Source organism: Peromyscus californicus, unplaced genomic scaffold, assembly GCF_007827085.1.
Source record: "Peromyscus californicus insignis strain IS unplaced genomic scaffold, ASM782708v3 Scaffold_9__1_contigs__length_137607984, whole genome shotgun sequence".
NCBI lineage: Eukaryota > Metazoa > Chordata > Mammalia > Rodentia > Cricetidae > Peromyscus > Peromyscus californicus.
The window spans coordinates 104,986,224-105,004,935 of NW_026294617.1; the positions used below are offsets into that span (position 1 = coordinate 104,986,224).

Here is an 18,712-nt window from a genome sequence, read left to right on the forward strand (position 1 = left end):
ACTCTGCCCTCTTGTTACACTTCTCACACAGGAGTGACTTTTGTCACACTGCCTGCATTTTGTGCTTTGTGGTTTCACTATTTAAAATAATTCCTAATACAGAGATTCTGGCTTAAAATAAAACAAAATCCCCTAAACGTGGTGTCTAACTGCTACCTGGTATCCCAAGCACAAGAAGGTGTGATGTGTCTTGTACAGAGGATATGTAGGATAGGTAAGTTTCAAAAAAGCATGGTGACAGTGAGCTCAAAGTCAGGGTCGGCATCTATGCTAAGGAAAGTATTTTCAATAGAAATACAGGAAATACGCCTATACATTTATCAGGTGATGAAATGCTACGACCAGAGTTTCAGGAATCTTAGTACTCCTATGAGGAAGGATTTGCTGACAGCGTTCATGGGAACTCTGAAACATTTTAACTACCATATGAATTGGGGCTGGTGAAATGGTTCAGTGGTTATGAGCAGTGCAGCTCTTGCAGAGTGATCTGAGTTTAGTTCCCAGCACCCACATGTGGTCCACAGCTGCCTGTGATTCCAGCTGCAGAGGAGCTGATCTACTGCCTTCTTTTGCTCTCTGAAAGTACCGGCACACATGACATATATTCAGAATAGATACATACATGAATAAAAACAAAAAATAAATCTAAAAAGAAGAAAAAAAACTGACTGTCTCAGTTTCTTTTACAAAATAATAAAATCCAGTAGTTGCCCTTTCTTTTCCAAAGCAAGCCATAATTATTTTGAAGACGAATTTGGGCTTCTGAGTATTTCTTACACATTTAAATTATTCCTATCTGTTAGCTAAGATATATTACTAAGTTGACAGTGGTAATCAACTTCTCAAAGGTCCATATTCATGTAGGAAGTAGCATCACAAACCAGGATGGCACGTAGCCACGGCTATCCCAAGTGGGGTAGAGGAGAGGTTGGTCAGCGTCCCAAGAGGGGTAGAAGAGAGGCCGGTCAGCAGAGGAGGAACTAGCAAAAAAAACCAAACAAACCAGCCAACTACTCAAGAGTACCTTGGGGAAAGGTGCCAGCTCTTCTGAGAAGCAGGATGCTGCTAAGGTGGACCAGGAAGCTGACAGAAGTCTTATTTGGGAAGGAGGAGGCAGAGGCAACTGCTGGGAAGGGAGGAAGGAGTTTCCATGGAATGTAGATGCTGCTTCTCTAGGACAAGGAAGCCGGACAGTTCCCTGAACTATCTACTACAGGATGTATATGCCTTGCTTTTGGAGGGTCTTTTTTGTTTTGTTTGTTTGTTTTTCAAGACCGGGCTTCTCTGTGTAGCCTTGGCTGACCTGGAACTCACTCTACAGATCAGGCTGGCCTTGAACCCATAGATTTACCTGCTTCTGCCTCCGAAGTGCTGGAATTAAAGGCATGCTCCACCACTGCCTGGTCTTTCTATCAGATTACTTTGAAATGTTGAATTGGACAAGTTTAAACAACTTTAATAATTTAAAATTATATTTTAGTGTGTGTGTGTGTGTGTGTGTGTGTGTGTGTGTGTGTGTGTTCAACTCCACACGTGTGTCATGGCAGGCATATACAAGTCAGAGGACTTGTAGGAGTCAGTTCCCTCTTCCACCTGGTGGGTCCTGGGGGCTGAACTCAGGGCTGGTACCAAGTGCCTTTACCTGCTGAGTCATCTCACTCGCCCCAGGATGTGAATCTCAAAGGAAAGTTGGACACATTTTCCTCTCAGAGGACCCTAGGAAGGTGAGTAATCAGCTTATTCACAAATTCACAGCTAACGTTGGACTTCAGCACACAAACTCACGCTCTCCTAATGATGCCTCTGCATATTAAGATACAGCACAGTTCACCGATTTGAAATTACATCTTTTTCATATTTTAGCATTTCTACTCTTAGGTTCATCTTAAATGTGACTGAGCTTTTAATAAAATGAGATATAAAAATCAGTATTAAGAACAACTGATGGGAGGTAACCGCTAAAGTGAGGAATTTTATAATCATACATACATTCTACCCTCGAAGATCCACAGAAAACAGGGGTTCTAGGTGGAAGTATTTTACTTATATAAGGGAAAGACATTAGAAATATCTTCTTTTTGAAGTTTCTTCGATTCTATAAATGGCAAAAAAAAATATCTATGTGCAGCATTAAATTCACGATACAGTAGAAAATTCTGAACTCTTACTAACATAAATTAATCAAAGAAGGAAACGATGAAGAATGAATGAGAAGTAAAAAGCAAGACAGACAATGGTATAACAGCAATTAGTAAGAACAAAACCAGTGAGTTAAATACTTACTTCATCACTCTCTACTAGATTCTCAAACTGAAAGGACAAAAAGGTAACCGTTAGGAGGGACATTTGTCTAGTGTACACATCTCACAAGAAACCGCCACTTGGCTAAACCTTATAAATAATACATCTTTATACGGTACCTAAGAAGTTGAGTGCCTTTTATAATCAGCATATTTGGTATAATCCAGTCCACAAAATGGCCAACCCAAGCTCAAACATATATTTTTTTTTCTGTTCATCAGAATCTACAATACCGAGTCAGGCCTGGTGGGACAGACTTGTAACCTCAGCTACTCTGAAGGCAAAGGTAAGAAGATGCAATGCTCAAGCCAGCTTTAGTGACAGCATGAGTTTAAGGCCAGCCTGTGCAAGTTAGTGAGACCTTGTCTCAAAATAAAAAGTGGAGTAAGAGGGATGAGGATGTGGCTCAGAGTGGTAACCAAGTACTCATGAGACCCGCCTCCTAAACAATTGATATTATTGAAATAAACACTGGGTATATATAATAGATATTATACTCCATACTAAATGTGCTTCTGATCTTTCTCCATTATCTTAAAGACCCAGGTTTGGTTCCCAGCAACTACAAGGTGCCTCACAAAAGTTTGTTAACTTGGCTGGGTAGGAGTGGCACAGGCCTTTAAATCCCAGTACTTGGAAGGCAGAGGAGGGAGATCTCTGTGAGTTCAAGGACAGCCTGGTCTACAGAGTGAGTTCCAGGACAGCCAGGGCTACACAGAGAAACACTGTCTCAAAAAAAAAACCGGGGGGGGGGGTGGGGTGGGGTCGGGGGTGGGGTGGGGTGGGGTGTCTGTAACTCACTAGGAATCGGTTGCCCTCTTCTGGTCTCTGTGGGCACTGCATACACACGGTGCACTTAAATGCAGGCAAAATCTCATACACATAAAACAAATCTTAAAATAAAACCAAATCTCTGGGCATTTTTGGATCCCATCCAATGCTCAAGGACTCACCTCTATGGTCAAGTGTTCTCCTCTTGGGCACGTTCTAAAATACTTCGATCTGGGAAGAAAAACATAAAAATGTTAAAAATCACAACAAAGTCTAAAGTAGAATTAATATTATGGCATGAAAGTATTCAAACAACAAACAACTATAAATTCTCTAATATAGAGCACTTTGTATTTCTAAAAACAAACCAAATTTACCTAAGACTTTATAGTTCAGATTTTTAAGTTTAGTTAACCAATCTTTTTATTGGCACTAATGTATATTAAGTCTGTAACAAGTTAATTTATACATTTTAAGTTTAGTTAACCAATCTTTTTATTGGCACTAATGTATATTAAGTCTGTAATAAGTTAATTTATACAAATATCATATAGAATAGAATATAGTGACATTTTAAATTTTATTTTATTTTACCATATTAAGTAAAATATCTTGTTAAAAATGGAGGTGAGGGGCTGGAGAGATGGCTCAGTGGTTAAGAGCACAGACTGCTCTTCCAAAAGACCTGGTTTCAAATCCCAGTACTCACAGCCATCCATACTCAGTCCTAGAGGAGCCAACACCCTCCTCTGTGGGCACTGCACATACATGGTGCACAGTGATACACACAGGCACAACATCCATGCACATGAAAATAAGTTAATAAAATGGAGATGAATATAATCAAATCACATTATGCATTGTATGAATCTTAATGAAATCTATTACTATGTATAATTAACATGTCAAAAAAACTAGAAAAAGCCCTTTAAAAATACACAAAAGATCATACTAAATCATACACAATGAGTATCCCCTTTACATTTTAGATGCAAAACAATTCTAGAAGGATAATAATAGGCCAATGTGTGAGGAAAAATGGTTATCCTCAGCTGTGGGAGTCCTGTCTGTATTCCCATTGTTTAAAAGGCTGAGACAGGAGGGTTGCTGTGCGTCTGAATCCAGCTCAGGCTACATAACCAGGCCTCAAAACAAAACAAAGCTTTTAAATAATGGCCATATATTCAAAGAAGGCTTTTTGTTCTTCTCTTATGCCTTCACAAAGGAAAAGGAAAAGTACTCATAAATGTCAAGTTACATATAAATAGGTCAGTACATCCTCTTTTTGGGGGGTGGCACAAATACTTCCTTTCACTTTGATCATTCATTTTGCTCCTCTTGCTGAACTTAGACACAACTAAGGAAGCACTGTCTTCCCATGTCTGTTCTAGCAATGTCTGCACTCTACTGTGATACCAAGCCCATCTCAGACTCAGCCGATTCAAATTCCCTTGCTACTGCAAGCACCAGGCAACTCTGAGACTTTCACACACATGCAGTTCCTGCTACAGTTACCAAAATCAATCAAGTGAAGCCCCTGCATGGCAGCCACACTCACTCTTACAGTTCCTAGTTCGTCAGGTTCACTAGACAGAGAAGACCTCTTTTACAATGAGATTCCTGGGGTTAGGTCAGGTCTGATGCTTTGGATGTGTACATATGCATGGAGGGGGTTGGCAGGTTAGTAAGAAAATGACATATTATGGCCACTAAAGAATAAAAACAGCAAAGAAATTAGTTGCTATTTTCTCCCATGACAACATTTTGAAGCTGACAGATGTGACAGTTGATCTTCAATGTCAACTGACTGGGTTCCGAAGCACCTGGGATCTGTGACAGCATTTCCCTGAAGAATTAACTGAAGGGGAAACACTGTTTTAGTTTCATTTCCTGTTGTTGTGACAAAACACTGTGATGAAAACAAGTTCAAGGAGACAGGGTCCCCATGCAGGGACTTGACACAGCTGGTCACATCACATGCAGTCAAGGCAGAGAGCAATGAGTTTCCAGATGCAGCCTAGTGCCTTCTCCTCCTCCTGCCCCGGCCCAGCCATGAGACACATTCAGGGTGGGTCTTTCCACCTCAATCAACACAATTACGAACAGCCCTCACAAGCACATCCACAGACCAACCTAATCTAGACAATTCCGTGGGACTCCCTTCCCAGGTGATTCTGGATTGTGTCAAGCTGACAAGGGAACCTTCACAGGCACCATTCCACAGACCAGGATCCCGGACAGATAAAAGAGCCAGAGAAGAGCAGCAGAGCCTGGCTGCCATGATGGATTAAACCCTCTGAAACTGTGAGCCAGGGTCTACCCTTTCTCCTGCTTTAATCTATGTACGTGGGATATTTTGGTCAAACAACCAATAGCAATGTAACACAGTTATTTTGTGTCTTCCCTTCTCCCAGGTTATTAGTAAAATGTAGAGGATTCTGTCCTGTCTTTAAAAGGAGCTCACCGACTATTCTAGTGTGAACAAAGTATCTTTTATTCTCTAATTACCCAGGATCTCCACTCTTCAATTTTTCAAGCAAACTCAGAAATGAGCTGAATATTCCAGAAGCACTGTGTTCTGGCAGCAGGACTCCTGCTTCTGGTGTTAAGTTGTCTCTCTACGTGTGACGGTTACCCAGTTGCTTGAACAACCTGTCTCGGATTAAACTGGTTAGGAAGTAAGTGGTGAACTATACAGTGACATTAGGTTACATGACTACCACAATGTAAGTTTAGTAGAAGCCAAAGTGTCTCTGGCCTCTCTACCCACAACTGGTTAGAGTGAGAACAATCATATTCTTGCCTGACTGAATAGTCAAACTACACACCCCTAGACTTCATTTCATTGGCTCAGAGTTCTCTGGAAACCAAACATAGATAATATCCTCTTGAGATCTGTATGGCTTCACTTTCTAAAAAAATTAGACTGAAACCATATTCACAAAGAACATATATTGACTCCTACAGTAGTAAGAGCATATTGATTGGTTAAAGCAAATAAGCAATTTGGCAAACTCAGGCACTGTTTTTTTAAGAGAAGCTTTACTGTGGGGTTTTTCTAAAAACAAGTGGGTATCAGATTATACATATTTTAAAATGAATTATGGATGTCTTTACTTATTTAAACGCTGCTGGTGCCTGTAGAGACCATCTACAGACATGTGCAGTATTAAACTTGTCAGTGATACTTGGCCAACTTTGAGCCATATTAAAACTTTAGCTGTCCTCAATTTTTCCACGTTTTCTGTATGGCAGACATTTTGAACATGGTTAGAGGGGCAACTGTTTCTAAGGACCACTTCAGTGATGCCGCTTCCTTAGCGCACAGGTAGTGTGTCAGTCCACGAAGGTCCTGTAGTAAACACACTATCACTTAAACACATGAAGGACACCAAGACTCAAGTCTCTCATACCACTGACTGCTAAGTCTAACAAATTTGGAACATATATTTTTAGTATCTCCTACAAAAAGCTATCCTGACTTTTTATTTTCTCCCTCCCAGTTCTGCTCCAGAGTGAAGGGTGAGCCTTTTGTCAATCACCCAAGATCCTAACCCATCCATTGTTAATGGACTGTATTAACCTTTTACCATGGTTATCAGCATCCATTAATAATCACTGCTGTTTCACTAGAATATTCAAGTCCATAATTTTTCAAATTCTTTACAGATTTTTTAGAAGCCCTCAGCTCTATTAAGATCTTCCCTAGGGGATCTTAGAGATGATTTGCTGCTGTAGAAGGCCAACGGGAAAGCCACTGAAGCAGCACAGAGAATAACGGGCCAGGATCACAGTGCTAACAGCAGCACTGAGAATGACGGGCCAGGATCACAGCGCTAACAGCAGCACCGAGGATGACGGGCCAGGATCACAGCGCTAACAGCAGCACTGAGAATGACGGGCCAGGATCACAGCGCTAACAGCAGCACTGAGAATGACGGGCCAGGATCATAGCGCTAACAGCAGCACCGAGAACAATGGGCCAGGATCACAGCGCTAACAGCAGCACTGAGAAGCGCTGTGAGGACAAGACAGGTGGAATGTATTATGTACAGGGCAGAAATCAAGATGGAGCTGTCACGGATGAGGATGGTTAGAAATGGAACAAGTGTATAGCCTAGAGAGCAACGTCCATACAAAGCCAAGAGTCTGGATGTCAACACAGTGAAGAGCACAAGCTCCCACTTACAAACACACATGTGCCCAGAACTTTTCACATTTGTTCTATAGAAATTTCCTTTCCTCAGTACCCCTATGGCCACAGTTACCCAACCCCAGAGCGATCTCCACTGTCCTATATGACAGCCACTAGCGATAAGTGCTATTAAGCACTTGAAATGTAACTGGTCTGGATTTGGAGGGCTATGAAATGTCAAATGGAGTGTTTTGACATTTGAATGTTAAAGACAGTGCAAAAGTAACTGAAATATCGACTTCGGTAACTAACCTCTTCAGCATATTTGCAGGGTTAGATGTGAAAAACGTTTAGATCCTCTTTGATTCATCCTCTCTCCAAGTTTAATCCATCAATTCTATAGCCAAAAGCATCACCACACATGTTCAAGGACTAAGTGTGCAGCTTTGAGTCTAGCTGTGTTCATTTTACATGTAATGCCATCCACATTAATGCTTTCATACATAAGACACGGTTGCATTTTTCATAAAAAAGATTTTCACCAAACATTGGTAGTAAATAGCTGACAACATTCAAAAAAAGTTTGGTCTAATAATTTAAATCATACTATCTATAAATAAAGGAAAACAGTCATCCTACTTTTTAGAACTACTATTGTTAGCACATAAGTGGGTCAGATTGTACAAAAGTCCCTGAATTTACTTAAAAGAAAAAAAAAGCAAGCCAGAATGGAAAATCTGATTTTTTTCCTATCATGCTTATAAGTGAAAACAGGAAGATAAAAACTTTATTCTTTGCCTTCTTCATATTTGTACAGGGTGACTAAAGATACTGAAAGCTTTTGGAAGAAGAGTTGGCATTTCTCTGATAGAGATTTCAAACACCAGAGTTAAGAGAAGACAAGACACACTTAAGAAAGTAGGTAAGGACCAAGCTACTCAACCTCAAACTGATTTCATTTATGATAATACAACAATGCCGCGAGACAGCTCCCCAGTTCAGAGATTCTTGGAGGTATGGCTTTTTAGCAAGTAACAAGAGAAGACGGTACTAGTAAGTATGAGGAGGCCTGCTGTGGGATAATCCCTTTGTACACTGTGAAAATCTGTCGCTGTGACTGGTTTAATAAACAAGCTGACTGGCCAATAGCTGGACAGGATTAAGTTAGGTGGGGAAGCCACACTGAGAATGCTGGGAAGGAGAAGGGTGGAGTCAGAAGAGTCGACAGCCAGACGACTGGAGAACCAGTCAGACATACAAATTGGGATAGAGGTAAAAGCCAGGAGCCTCAGGACAGCACACAGATTAACAGAAATGGGTTAAGTTGTAAGAGGTAGTTAGTAAGAAGCCTGAGCGACTGGCCGAGCATTTGTAATTAATATAAGCTTCACTGTGTTTGAGAGTGGCTGTGAGACAGGAAAACTCTGCCTACAGAGGCCCCCTAGGTCTACAGCAGAAATCAACAAAACAATGAGTTATTCCTGCCAGGACACTGCTGCCCACCTTGGGTAGTTGAGCTGGGGAAAGAAAAAAAGAGAAGGAACATGAGGAAGGAAGAGTCTCTGAATTGGACAAATACATAAAATAACATTTTCTTTTTTAGTTCCATTGACTCTATTTCAGTGAAGCAGTCACTCTTCCAACTTGACAAGAGGCAGTCACCTTGTTATGAAGATGACTGTGTTTCACCTGCAGGTACTCTATTCTCTTTCCCTGTCTATCTTTGTGCCAAGGCTTCCATTTTTTTGTTTGTTTTGTTTCTTCGAGACAGGATTTCCCTATGTAGCCCTGGTTGTCCTGGATCTTGCTCTGTAGACCAGGCTGACCTTGAACTCAGAGATCCACCTGCCTCTGCCTCCCGAGTGCTGGGATTAAAGGTGTGTGCCACCACTGCCTGGCTACTGCTGTAGTTTTAAACATTTCCTATTATTTATTCCTAGTTTCTTATATTTATTTCCATTGCTATCATTAAGAGAATTTATGCACGTTCTATTTGTTACAGGCACACAGGGTTATAATGAAGTTCTTGTACAAATACTTGACATTTCACATTAATGAGCTGGAAAAAAAATACCTTCTCAGTACTAAGAAAGTGGAGCAATGGAAATCTCTTATTGGTAAAAGTATAAACTGGAAGATATTTTAATACTGATGAAGATGTGTATAAGCTAAGGACCTGTCCTGTCATTTCACTCCTGGGACTCCCTTGTACAGGTGCAGAAAGGGGTATCATTAGAATATTAATGGATGGTAACAGCAAAAACAAAGGAAAAAAAACCCACAGCCCCCCTTGATATAACAGAAATGTCCATCAATAGAGTGGATAAATGGTGGTATTTCAATATACAATATAATGCTACACAGGAAGAGAAATGAGTGGGTGATTAGGTACGAAAATGAGAGTTTTGGACGAGCACTGTTCAAAGTCACTGAGAGCAAAGACAAACATAACTAATATTTACTGTATTTAAAGTAATTACAGAGGAACAAGACTATAATTCTTTCCTTAAATCTAGCTGGGTGAGCCAGCATAAGAAGCTTGCTTCAAGTGCCAGGAACCACAAGAGTCTGAGGGAGCTGAGTGGAGAGGATGCAGAGTGAGTGCATGAATAATACATGTCATCAACTTGAGGGCAGGGAAAAAAGCAATGATCACTTGGACTAGGGTGGTGTCAGTGAGAGAAGCAGACAAACAAATACTTAGCAGATAAAAAAAAAAACCTGATCTAGGGGAAGGATCAGACAATGAGAGCTGATGGGAAGTAGTGTCGGAACCCTAATGGGTTCCAATGGGCAAGAAGCAAAAGGCAAGAATGGGCAGAACAAACAAGTCAGCAGGGCAAGTCAAAGATGCAAGACTTACAGCAGTGAAAGGAGAGAAACAGTGATGTGAGAAGCCAGGAGAGGCCTCAGGAAAAAGGCAGGGTCACACAGAGCTGAGCTGCAAAGGAAACGGTAAGTCACATGTGTACACTTAACTTTCATCAATTCAACATATGCTCAGGAGAAAAGGGAGGTAAAAAATAACCGGGGCAAAACCTGACCACTGCTGTAACAAAATGCACACCCGGCACCAGGGTGACCGTACAGTGATTACAGAAAACAAGTGTATTTTCTCTTAGTCTGGAGCTCTCTGCAGTTCAGAGTCATCCACGGATGACTTAGAGACAGATACTCTCTATGGCCCCAGAGGTGTCTCAACACGAGACAGCGTCCTGCACAGTCATTCCACTACTGAAACGTGAATGTGGGCTCAGCATGTAAAGAGCAGCAGAGAAGTGAAAGAGACTGTGGTTGGTACATGGGGTGTTAATAAAAAGAAGTTAGCAAGCCGGGCGTTGGTGGCGCACGCCTTTAATCCCAGCACTCGGGAGGCAGAGGCAGGCGGATCTCTGTGAGTTCGAGGCCAGCCTGGTCTACAGCGCGAGATCCAGGAAAGGCGCAAAGCTACACAGAGAAACACTGTCTCGAAAAACCAAAAAAAAAAAAAAAAGAAGTTAGCTAGCTTGGAAGTAAAAAAAACAAAACGGAGATTCCTGCAAATTTACTACCTTGTTATCAAGATAGATACTAAGAGAAACTGAAATCTTCTTGAAAACAGGCTGAAAATGTAGTTTTTAGTGCTTTTCTGTTATGCTGCATGGTGGGTTAAAAAAACTCTAAAACTTGCCGGGCGGTGGTGGCGCACGCCTTTAATCCTAGCACTCAGGAGGCAGAGGCAGGCGGATCTCTGTGAGTTCGAGGCTAGCCTGGTCTCCAAAGCGAGTTCCAGGAAAGGCGCAAAGCTACACAGAGAAACCCTGTCTCGAAAAAAACAAAAAACAAAAAACAAAACAAAAAAAACTCTAAAACTCAAAATTACACATTGGTGGAACAATTTTTCAACTCATTTTATATCCTACCTGGTGGAATACAGTAAGACAATCCTTTGTATTTTGTTGAAGATTATAAATAAATGATGAGCAACCAAGGTAAATGGTTCCAAAGTCGACTAAAAATTAAAAGCCTCCCAAGCCATCCCTCACCCCCAAACAAAAGACTGGGCAGGCTATAAATCATATTCCTGGCAAAACCTATTACAGAGATGATGATGGGCACTGTATTCCAGCTGACATCAAATATTTCAGCCGAGGTTTAACTCCTTGAATCTGAACGGATAAGAATTGACAGATGTCTCAGGGAGGGATATCAACACAAGTATATCATGCCTACAGTCACAGGTCTAATTCTCTGCCTCATTGCTTGAGCTGACACCCTGGCTGTCTTCTACCCAGGTACTGGGACTCAAATAATTGGCTTTCCTGGGTCACAAGCTTGCACACAGCAGACAGTGACAGTTTGCACTGGAGCCAATTCCTCCTAACAAATGTCATTTTATATCTACAGTTGCAGCTACTGTACATACGTGGTGTTCTTCTAGTGGTTATGTATCTATGGAGGCCCTTACAGAACCGGTAATCGTAAAGTCAAAATAGTCACTATTAATAGTGCCTCCGAATGACGAACTTCAGAATGGATATTCAGAAAATTATCTTTATGCCTTGCAAGACCAGTGGAGATAGGTCTTCCCTTTGTGCTTGGCAAAGACAGAAAACATAGGCTAAAAACAAACAACCCAAACAGCCACTACCTCTAGAGAAGAGCGTGCTCCAGAGGAAACTAGTAACAAACAGGAGCTCAGGCCTCCAGCTTCCATGCCATCTGCAGCACCCGAAAAATCACCCATCATCTGCTTTCGGAAAGCGAGATATGTGACTTCATATCACGTGCGACACTGAGTCTTCTCTTTTTCTTCCTTCCCAAAGTTACTGACTGACAGGCAAAGCAATGTATTAATATTTAGAACATGAAAATCAATAAAAATTAATCTCACAAGTCAAATGGGGTATATGTGAAGGTAAATTACAACCCAGGCTGTGTTTTAGTCACCCTGAAGAGGAGGAATCAGCACATTCCCAGATATGGGATAGGGTGGTTCAGAAGTATCAGAGATCAAAAGGCAGGGGGACGTGAAAACAGTGACCTATTTAAGAAACTGTATCCACAGAGTCAACAAGTCTTAACATCTACTATGGACTAGGAACTTAACTGGGAGCCAGGTATTTAACAGGAAGCCAAGATCAGCTAGGACACGGCCTGGCCTGAGATGCATGTACTCAGAAGGCTAAGTAGGAAAATGGAGCTCAGACGAACAGACTGTTCAGCAGTGCTGTGAGCTCTTATTTCCAGAGCGCTGGTGATGCTTTGAGAAAATGCTGGAAAAGAATTCTCGAACTGCCAGTGAAAGATGAGTAAGCAGGTGTTATCCAAGTGAAAAGGGAAGAAATGGATTCAAAGAAGAATGTAACACAGAGACAGGAAAGGAAAAACTAGGCAAGAAATAATGCAGAATCTGGAAAGACACATTAAAGGTTTTCCAGATTTTAGCCTTCATCCTAGAATTAGGGTAAGCACTAAACGAGGAATGTACAAGCCAATGTGATAGAGTAAATTCCTCAACTGAGATTCCCTCTTCTCAGGGAAGGTCTAGGTTTGTGTCATGTTGACAACAAACCAAACCAACAACAAGCAAACATAACTAACCAGCAGAGACGCAGAGGATGGAAGACACAGGTGACGTGGAGGGAAAGAAGGGGTCTCACGGTCCTCAGGTTCACGGCCACGGTGACTAGAGCGGTCTTCTACAGAGAAGGTAGGAAACAAGAATGGAAATGACTAGAGTTGTAGAAACTGGAGGAAGAAAGGGCTGGAAGGAAGGACGAGTGCAGCGCTGCAGGATGGGTTTAAAGTTGTATCTGACAGCAACGGGAAGTGAGCAATTAGAGGATTTCAGAATGCAGAAGGAGCAGACTGACTCACTGGGACACAGGGAGTAGATAAAGCCATGGGCTTCACACTACTACCCAAAAGTACACTGGGAAAAAATGTTTTTTTCTTGTCTGTTTTGTTTTGTTTTGTTTTTCGAGACAGGGTTTCTCGGTGTAGCTTTGGTGCCTGTCCTGAATCTCGCTCTGTAGACCAGGCTGACCTTGAACTCAGATCTGCCTGGCTCTGCCTCCCAAGTGTTGGAATTAAAGGCATGCCCCACCACCGCCCAGCTTTCTTGTCTATTTTTATTGATGTGTTTTGCTGAGTACAAAGTGAAGTTACAGATACTCAAACACAGAAATGCACACAATAAAACGGACATACGACGAGCATGAGTTCCACAAAACTCATCAGGCTGCCACAGGAGAAAAACAAGACCTAGAAATTTAGCTTTAGGAAACAGAAAGCAGCAGAAGTCATTAGACAAGGAAATAGCATGATACAGTGTAGTTTTAGAAAGCCCAACTACTATGACATGCACATAGTACAAGGAGAACAATTACAAGCCACTAGTTGGGTGAAGAGAAAGTCAACACTTAAGACAAACACAGAACAGAGTCCATGTGTGTAAAGGGAGGCTAAAACAAAATCTAGACAAGAGCATGTCTTCAGTATGAAGTGTTAGAGGCTGAAGCAACGGGAAAGGCTGAACTTTCCTTGGGATAAGCAGTATACATGTAAAGGTAATTAAGTGAGGTAAAGACACCAGAAGAGTCCATCATGACAGCAAGAGTAAGACTAGCCAGGAAAAAAAAGGAGAAGACGGAGGTGATGGCCCAGAGATGAGTCACAGCTTCAAGCTTATCACACGAGACAGGGTCAAGCTGCTGAGCTGTCCCTACGTTACATCCAGGACAATTCAGACACACAGGGTAACCAAACGCTATCTGTAGAATAAAAAGTTACAAGCCATTACCAGTTAGAGATAAGGGCTCTGGTTCCAGAGGGACTTTGACTGCAATTACAGCTCTGTTATCTTAGGCAAGTTCGACTCTCTAAGCTTTGGTTTTCAGCCTGTAACACAAGTACAAGTAGAGTAGAATTAACCTAAAAGTTCAAAATCCAAATTTCCAGGCTCTAAAACCTTTTGTGGGCCAACATGAGGCCACAACGTGGAAAATCCACACCCGACTTCACATGACAGGAAGATGGTCAAATTGCAGGAGAGTCTGAGGCCAGCCTGGGTAACACAGTAAGACAATGTGCTGTCTAAAGCACACAGTGCAAAACCACAGGCAGACTAAAAATACTATGAAATCACTTTCAAGTGTAAAAGGTGTGTATGAACTACAACATGGGTCCCATGCCTAAGAGTGTTGTGTATAGAAATATTCTAAAGTCCTATTAAAAAAGAAGAAATTGGTCTCAAGCATTTTGGATAGATAAGAGTACACAATTTTCGATAACACCACTTGACAGGAGTGTGCAAAAGAATGAATGAGATAACATGTAGTATTTAGAATACTGCCTGGCACACAGGAAGTAGCTAAATATTGAGAGGCACTAAAGTCCTTTTCACTGGGAGAGGAAAGGCAAATCACTGTAAAGTACTGCCTCGAAGCAAGTCTGCTGCTGGAATCCAAGGGTCTGACACCTGTTAAAACAGAGCACCCCTGTGGTGGTATTGTGTTCCCCAAAACATTGTGCACCCTAATAAACTTATCTAGGGTCAGGGACAGAACAGCCACTAGATACAAAGATACAGAAAATGGTGGCACTCATACTTTTAATCCTAGCATTCCAGAGGGAGAAATCCCTCTGGATCTCTGTGAGTTCAAGGCCACATTGGAAACAGCCAGGCATGGTGACATATGCCTTTAATCCCAAGAAGTGAGCCTTTAATCCCAGGAAGTGATGGCAGATAGCAGAAAGGTATATAAGGTGTGAGGACCAGGAACTAGAAGCATTTGGCTGGTTCAGCTTTTAGGTTTTGAGCAGCAGTTCAGCTGAGAGCCATTCGGATATGAGGACACAGAGGCTTCCAGTCTGAGGAAACAGGATCAGCTGAGAAGTTGGCCAGGTGAGGTTAGCTGTGGCCTGTTCTGTCTCTCTGATCTTCCAGTGTTCACCCCAATACTTGGCTCCAGGTTTGTTTTATTAATAAAGACTCTTTAAGATTCATGCTACACACCCCAAACATGATCACGCCTTTGCATAAGTCATACAACTTAAGTGGACCAAGTGTGGGCAATTTCACAGTGACCTAAAGACGGGAATTAAAACGCAACACAACAAAGCACAACTAGGTTCCTAAGGACCTAAGAACTAGTAACAGGGAGGCTGGGGATGCAGCTCAGTTGGATTGAAGCCCAGCACTGCATGAACCAGGCATGGGAGCACACACCTCTAATCCCAGAATCTGGGAGTTGGAGGCAGAACAATTAGAAGTTCAAGATCACTTTAGACAGGGGCATGTTAAAAGTTACACACACACACACACACACACACACACACACACACACACACACACACACACACACACACTCTTCTAATATCATCCAGAGAAACAGAACAGGCCAGCACATGGAGTTCTCCAAATTGTGCTGGTAGGCTAACCCCCAAAATGAAGAAGACTAACTCCTTAGGATATCAATATTCTATTTCTTGGCAGTAAGGTCTCCAACTTGCCTTAGCACTTATATTGGTATTTTGACTAGTCAACAGTTATCTTACCATATGAAATATGAAAGCACATTCTAGTATAGTTGGTAATTATAGTGTTGAGATTGCGTAGTGTAGAGTAAGTGATCTCATTTTGAGAGACTCCTGGGAAATCTGCAAAGCTAAGAAATCAGGCCTCAAATGACAAAGCACCCCTGTGGAGTCCAGCCTAAATGAGCCTAACAAAGCTTAGGATGTCCTATTTTTTTTCCTAGCCATGATAAGTACAGTAATATAAAATCAAGGTAAACTTTTGTGATCACCCAAATTTTTTCACCTTTAGAAGTAACCATCAATTATTCAGATGCATGTAAAAAAAAAGACTAATATCATAGCAACTAAACTGAAAGGCAGTTTAATCTTACTGTGTTTAAGCAACTGCATGATTCCAGATGCTGCTAAGAATTAATATTAAATAGTAAGTTTATCAGAAGATTCAAGTAAGGGGAATTGTTGAAACCTATGCTTATAGATGAAAAGAAACACGATTGGTATGATCCTATGGTCTTAGATGTCAGCATCCATAGCACATAGACTTACCCAAGGTGTCTACCAAAAGCGAAGAGCAGATTCACGGCCATGTATTATGGCATATCTACAGACAATGTACACATGACTCACTCATTTCCTTTTGTTACTCCTACCCTATGCTGCCAAGCCCATGCTCAACCAGTAGAATCCACGATTTTAATAAACAGCATATATAAAATGTAGTTTGTAAAATCACTGTGGGAAAAAAAAAACACAAGGTGCTTACAGAACCCAGGTAATGTACTCCAAAGTCAAATATGTTGTCTACCACAGAATTCAAAACACTCCTTCCCAGAGTTAGAACATTACACCTTCCAAGGCAACAACACTTAATAATAAAGCCAAAGATGATGTACATCAGTTCTTTGTGAGCCTATTTGCATAGCTTAATGAAAGGGTTCATCCTCATAAAACTTGGAAGTAGCATGATTTTGGATCACAATATTAAACAGCTGTCACTTCCCTGTGACAGTAACAGTATAGAAATCAGGAAAATCAAAATACCAAACTAAGTAGGAATCTTTTAAGTCCATTCACTCCGATTCTAGGGATTGCATAGAGTAAAGACCTAGTCATTTTGTATCACAGGGCATATACTGCCTGGTTAGTGAATCATATTTTATAATGTCTCCATGACCCAAAGATTCTATTTACAAATCCCTTGGTTTTAGTATGTATGCCGAAAGCTTCATGAAACAATGCTATCGGCTGAAAACTTGGCAATATGCTTAAGAAAGTACAAAAATAAACTTGTTCTTTACATAAAGTGGCTGGCTTAAAATTTTCAATTCTAGGTTTAAATGTCTGGGGGGAATACTCATTAACAACAAAATCAGCATCAATGCTATGTGCTCCCGCCCCCCAGTACTCTAGGAAATAAAAGGTGCAACAATGAAATAATCATAAAAATTTTGCTATTGGGTGGTGTGGAGAGAAAAATCTTAAGCATATCCATTTCGACACAAGAGAAGCGATGTTCGGTGATACTTGGATTCGATTACCAAGCAAGCGAGTAGCAATCACGGCATGCTATCCTTTCAAAATTTCTAAGTATTACTATGAAAAGAATCCCATACTGCCGCACCAATTACTTAAATGCCCAGAGTGCACTATGATCCGGCAGCTCTTTACCAAACAAGAGTTCATCAGAGAGCCTGTAGCAGAAGTGACTTCTACTTAAAATTCACCTGAGGCATCAAACCTCGGGGCCAGATTTTCACCTGCTCTGTTAAGGCCCAAAGGAAGATCAAAAACAGAAGACAGAAGCGTTGACATTAAACAAACTCAAAGCAGGGTGTGTCCAGGAGGCAAAGCCGGGTGCACACAGGAGACGCAGCCTCCCGAGGCGGGTTCTCGGGGGCGGCAGGCACCATCCCCGCCAATCCCCGGCCGGGCCTCCCACGACCTGCGCTGTCGCTTACCCTCCGCCGGCTCGCTGCAGCCGACCCGCTTCCCGGCGGAGCAGCCCGAAGCACTGCGTCCAGCAGCAGTTCCCCATCGCATGCCGCCCGGCGCCCGCCGCTCCTCCTCCAGCCCCGAGCGCGAGCCCAGGCGGAGCAGCTGCATCCGCGCCGGCCGGAGCGCGGCAGGCGGCGACCTAGGGAATAAAGGCCGCCGCTAGGCACGCGGGCTCCGGGCTACCGCGGCGGCGCGAGGGACGAGCGCGGGGCCGTGGGATCCCGGGTCGCCAGCCGTCCGCATGGCCTACTCGCCACCCGCCCGCGCCGGTCACCGCCCCGGCAGCCGCGGGAGGCCCGTGCCGCCACGCCCCCCTGCCGCTCCTGGGCTCCCATTGGACACGCTTCCTGCGGCCCCGCTTCCGGCGGCCGGCGCGTGCGTCATTTCCTCCAGCTTCCGGGTTGGCTGTGTCAGCCTGGCAGGAGGCGCAGGTTGGGGCTGTGTGTGTACTGTGTGTTGAACCCTGATCCTAGAGGGCGAATTGCCTTCTCTCGGTGGCGTTCCTGGCTTCTTCGTCGCTGTCGAGCGGGGAGGATCCCGCGGGGAGCCTGGAACGCAAGCCCAGCCTTCGAACTTTTGTGCCTAAAGCGTGCGAGCCTCCCGCCTGCAGCAGCGGGTCGGATGTCACCCAGCGGAGTGGGTTCCAGACCTGCACCACAGCTGGCGGTAGAGGCTATGGATGGACTCATTGCCATTACTTAGACGACCCGAAGAGGGTTTTCTTCAAATATCCCCGTTTGCGTGGCAGTCTTTATACTGCCAGCGTGGTGGATAGACATTAATGGTGCACTACTAGCCAGTTTTTGTTTGTTTGTTTTAAAAAACGAAAAGTTCCAGGCTGGGGATGTAGCTCACTTAGTTGAAGTGTGGTGGAAAATCTGCAATCTCAGTACTTGGGAGGTGGAAGCAGAATCCTAAGTTCAGGGTTATCCTCAGATAAACGATAAGTTGGAGGTCATCCTGGACTGCCTGAGACCCTGCCTTAAA

The 18,712-nt window shown here is 42.7% G+C and overlaps 1 protein-coding gene across 6 annotated transcripts in view; it reads right to left on the reverse strand.

Annotated features, from left to right (window-relative positions):
* Ap1ar (adaptor related protein complex 1 associated regulatory protein) overlaps window positions 1-18,043 on the reverse strand; it is a 33,603-nt gene extending 15,560 nt beyond the window's left edge. Inside the window, exons 1-5 of one of the 6 annotated variants that reach the window (XM_052730457.1) lie at window positions 17,689-18,043; window positions 15,254-15,278; window positions 8,040-8,045; window positions 3,255-3,303; window positions 2,284-2,310 (exon numbers count right to left, since the gene is read on the reverse strand). In XM_052730457.1, the coding sequence (XP_052586417.1) occupies window positions 2,284-2,310; window positions 3,255-3,303; window positions 8,040-8,045; window positions 15,254-15,278; window positions 17,689-17,833 (252 nt within the window). In that variant the 5' untranslated portion in view covers window positions 17,834-18,043. Of the gene's footprint in view, window positions 1-2,283; window positions 2,311-3,254; window positions 3,304-8,039; window positions 8,046-15,253; window positions 15,279-17,688 lie in introns of those variants that run through there. The other 5 variants (XM_052730458.1, XM_052730453.1, XM_052730454.1 and 2 more) reach the window with 5 other exon arrangements.
* Between the last annotated feature and the right edge of the window lie 669 nt (window positions 18,044-18,712).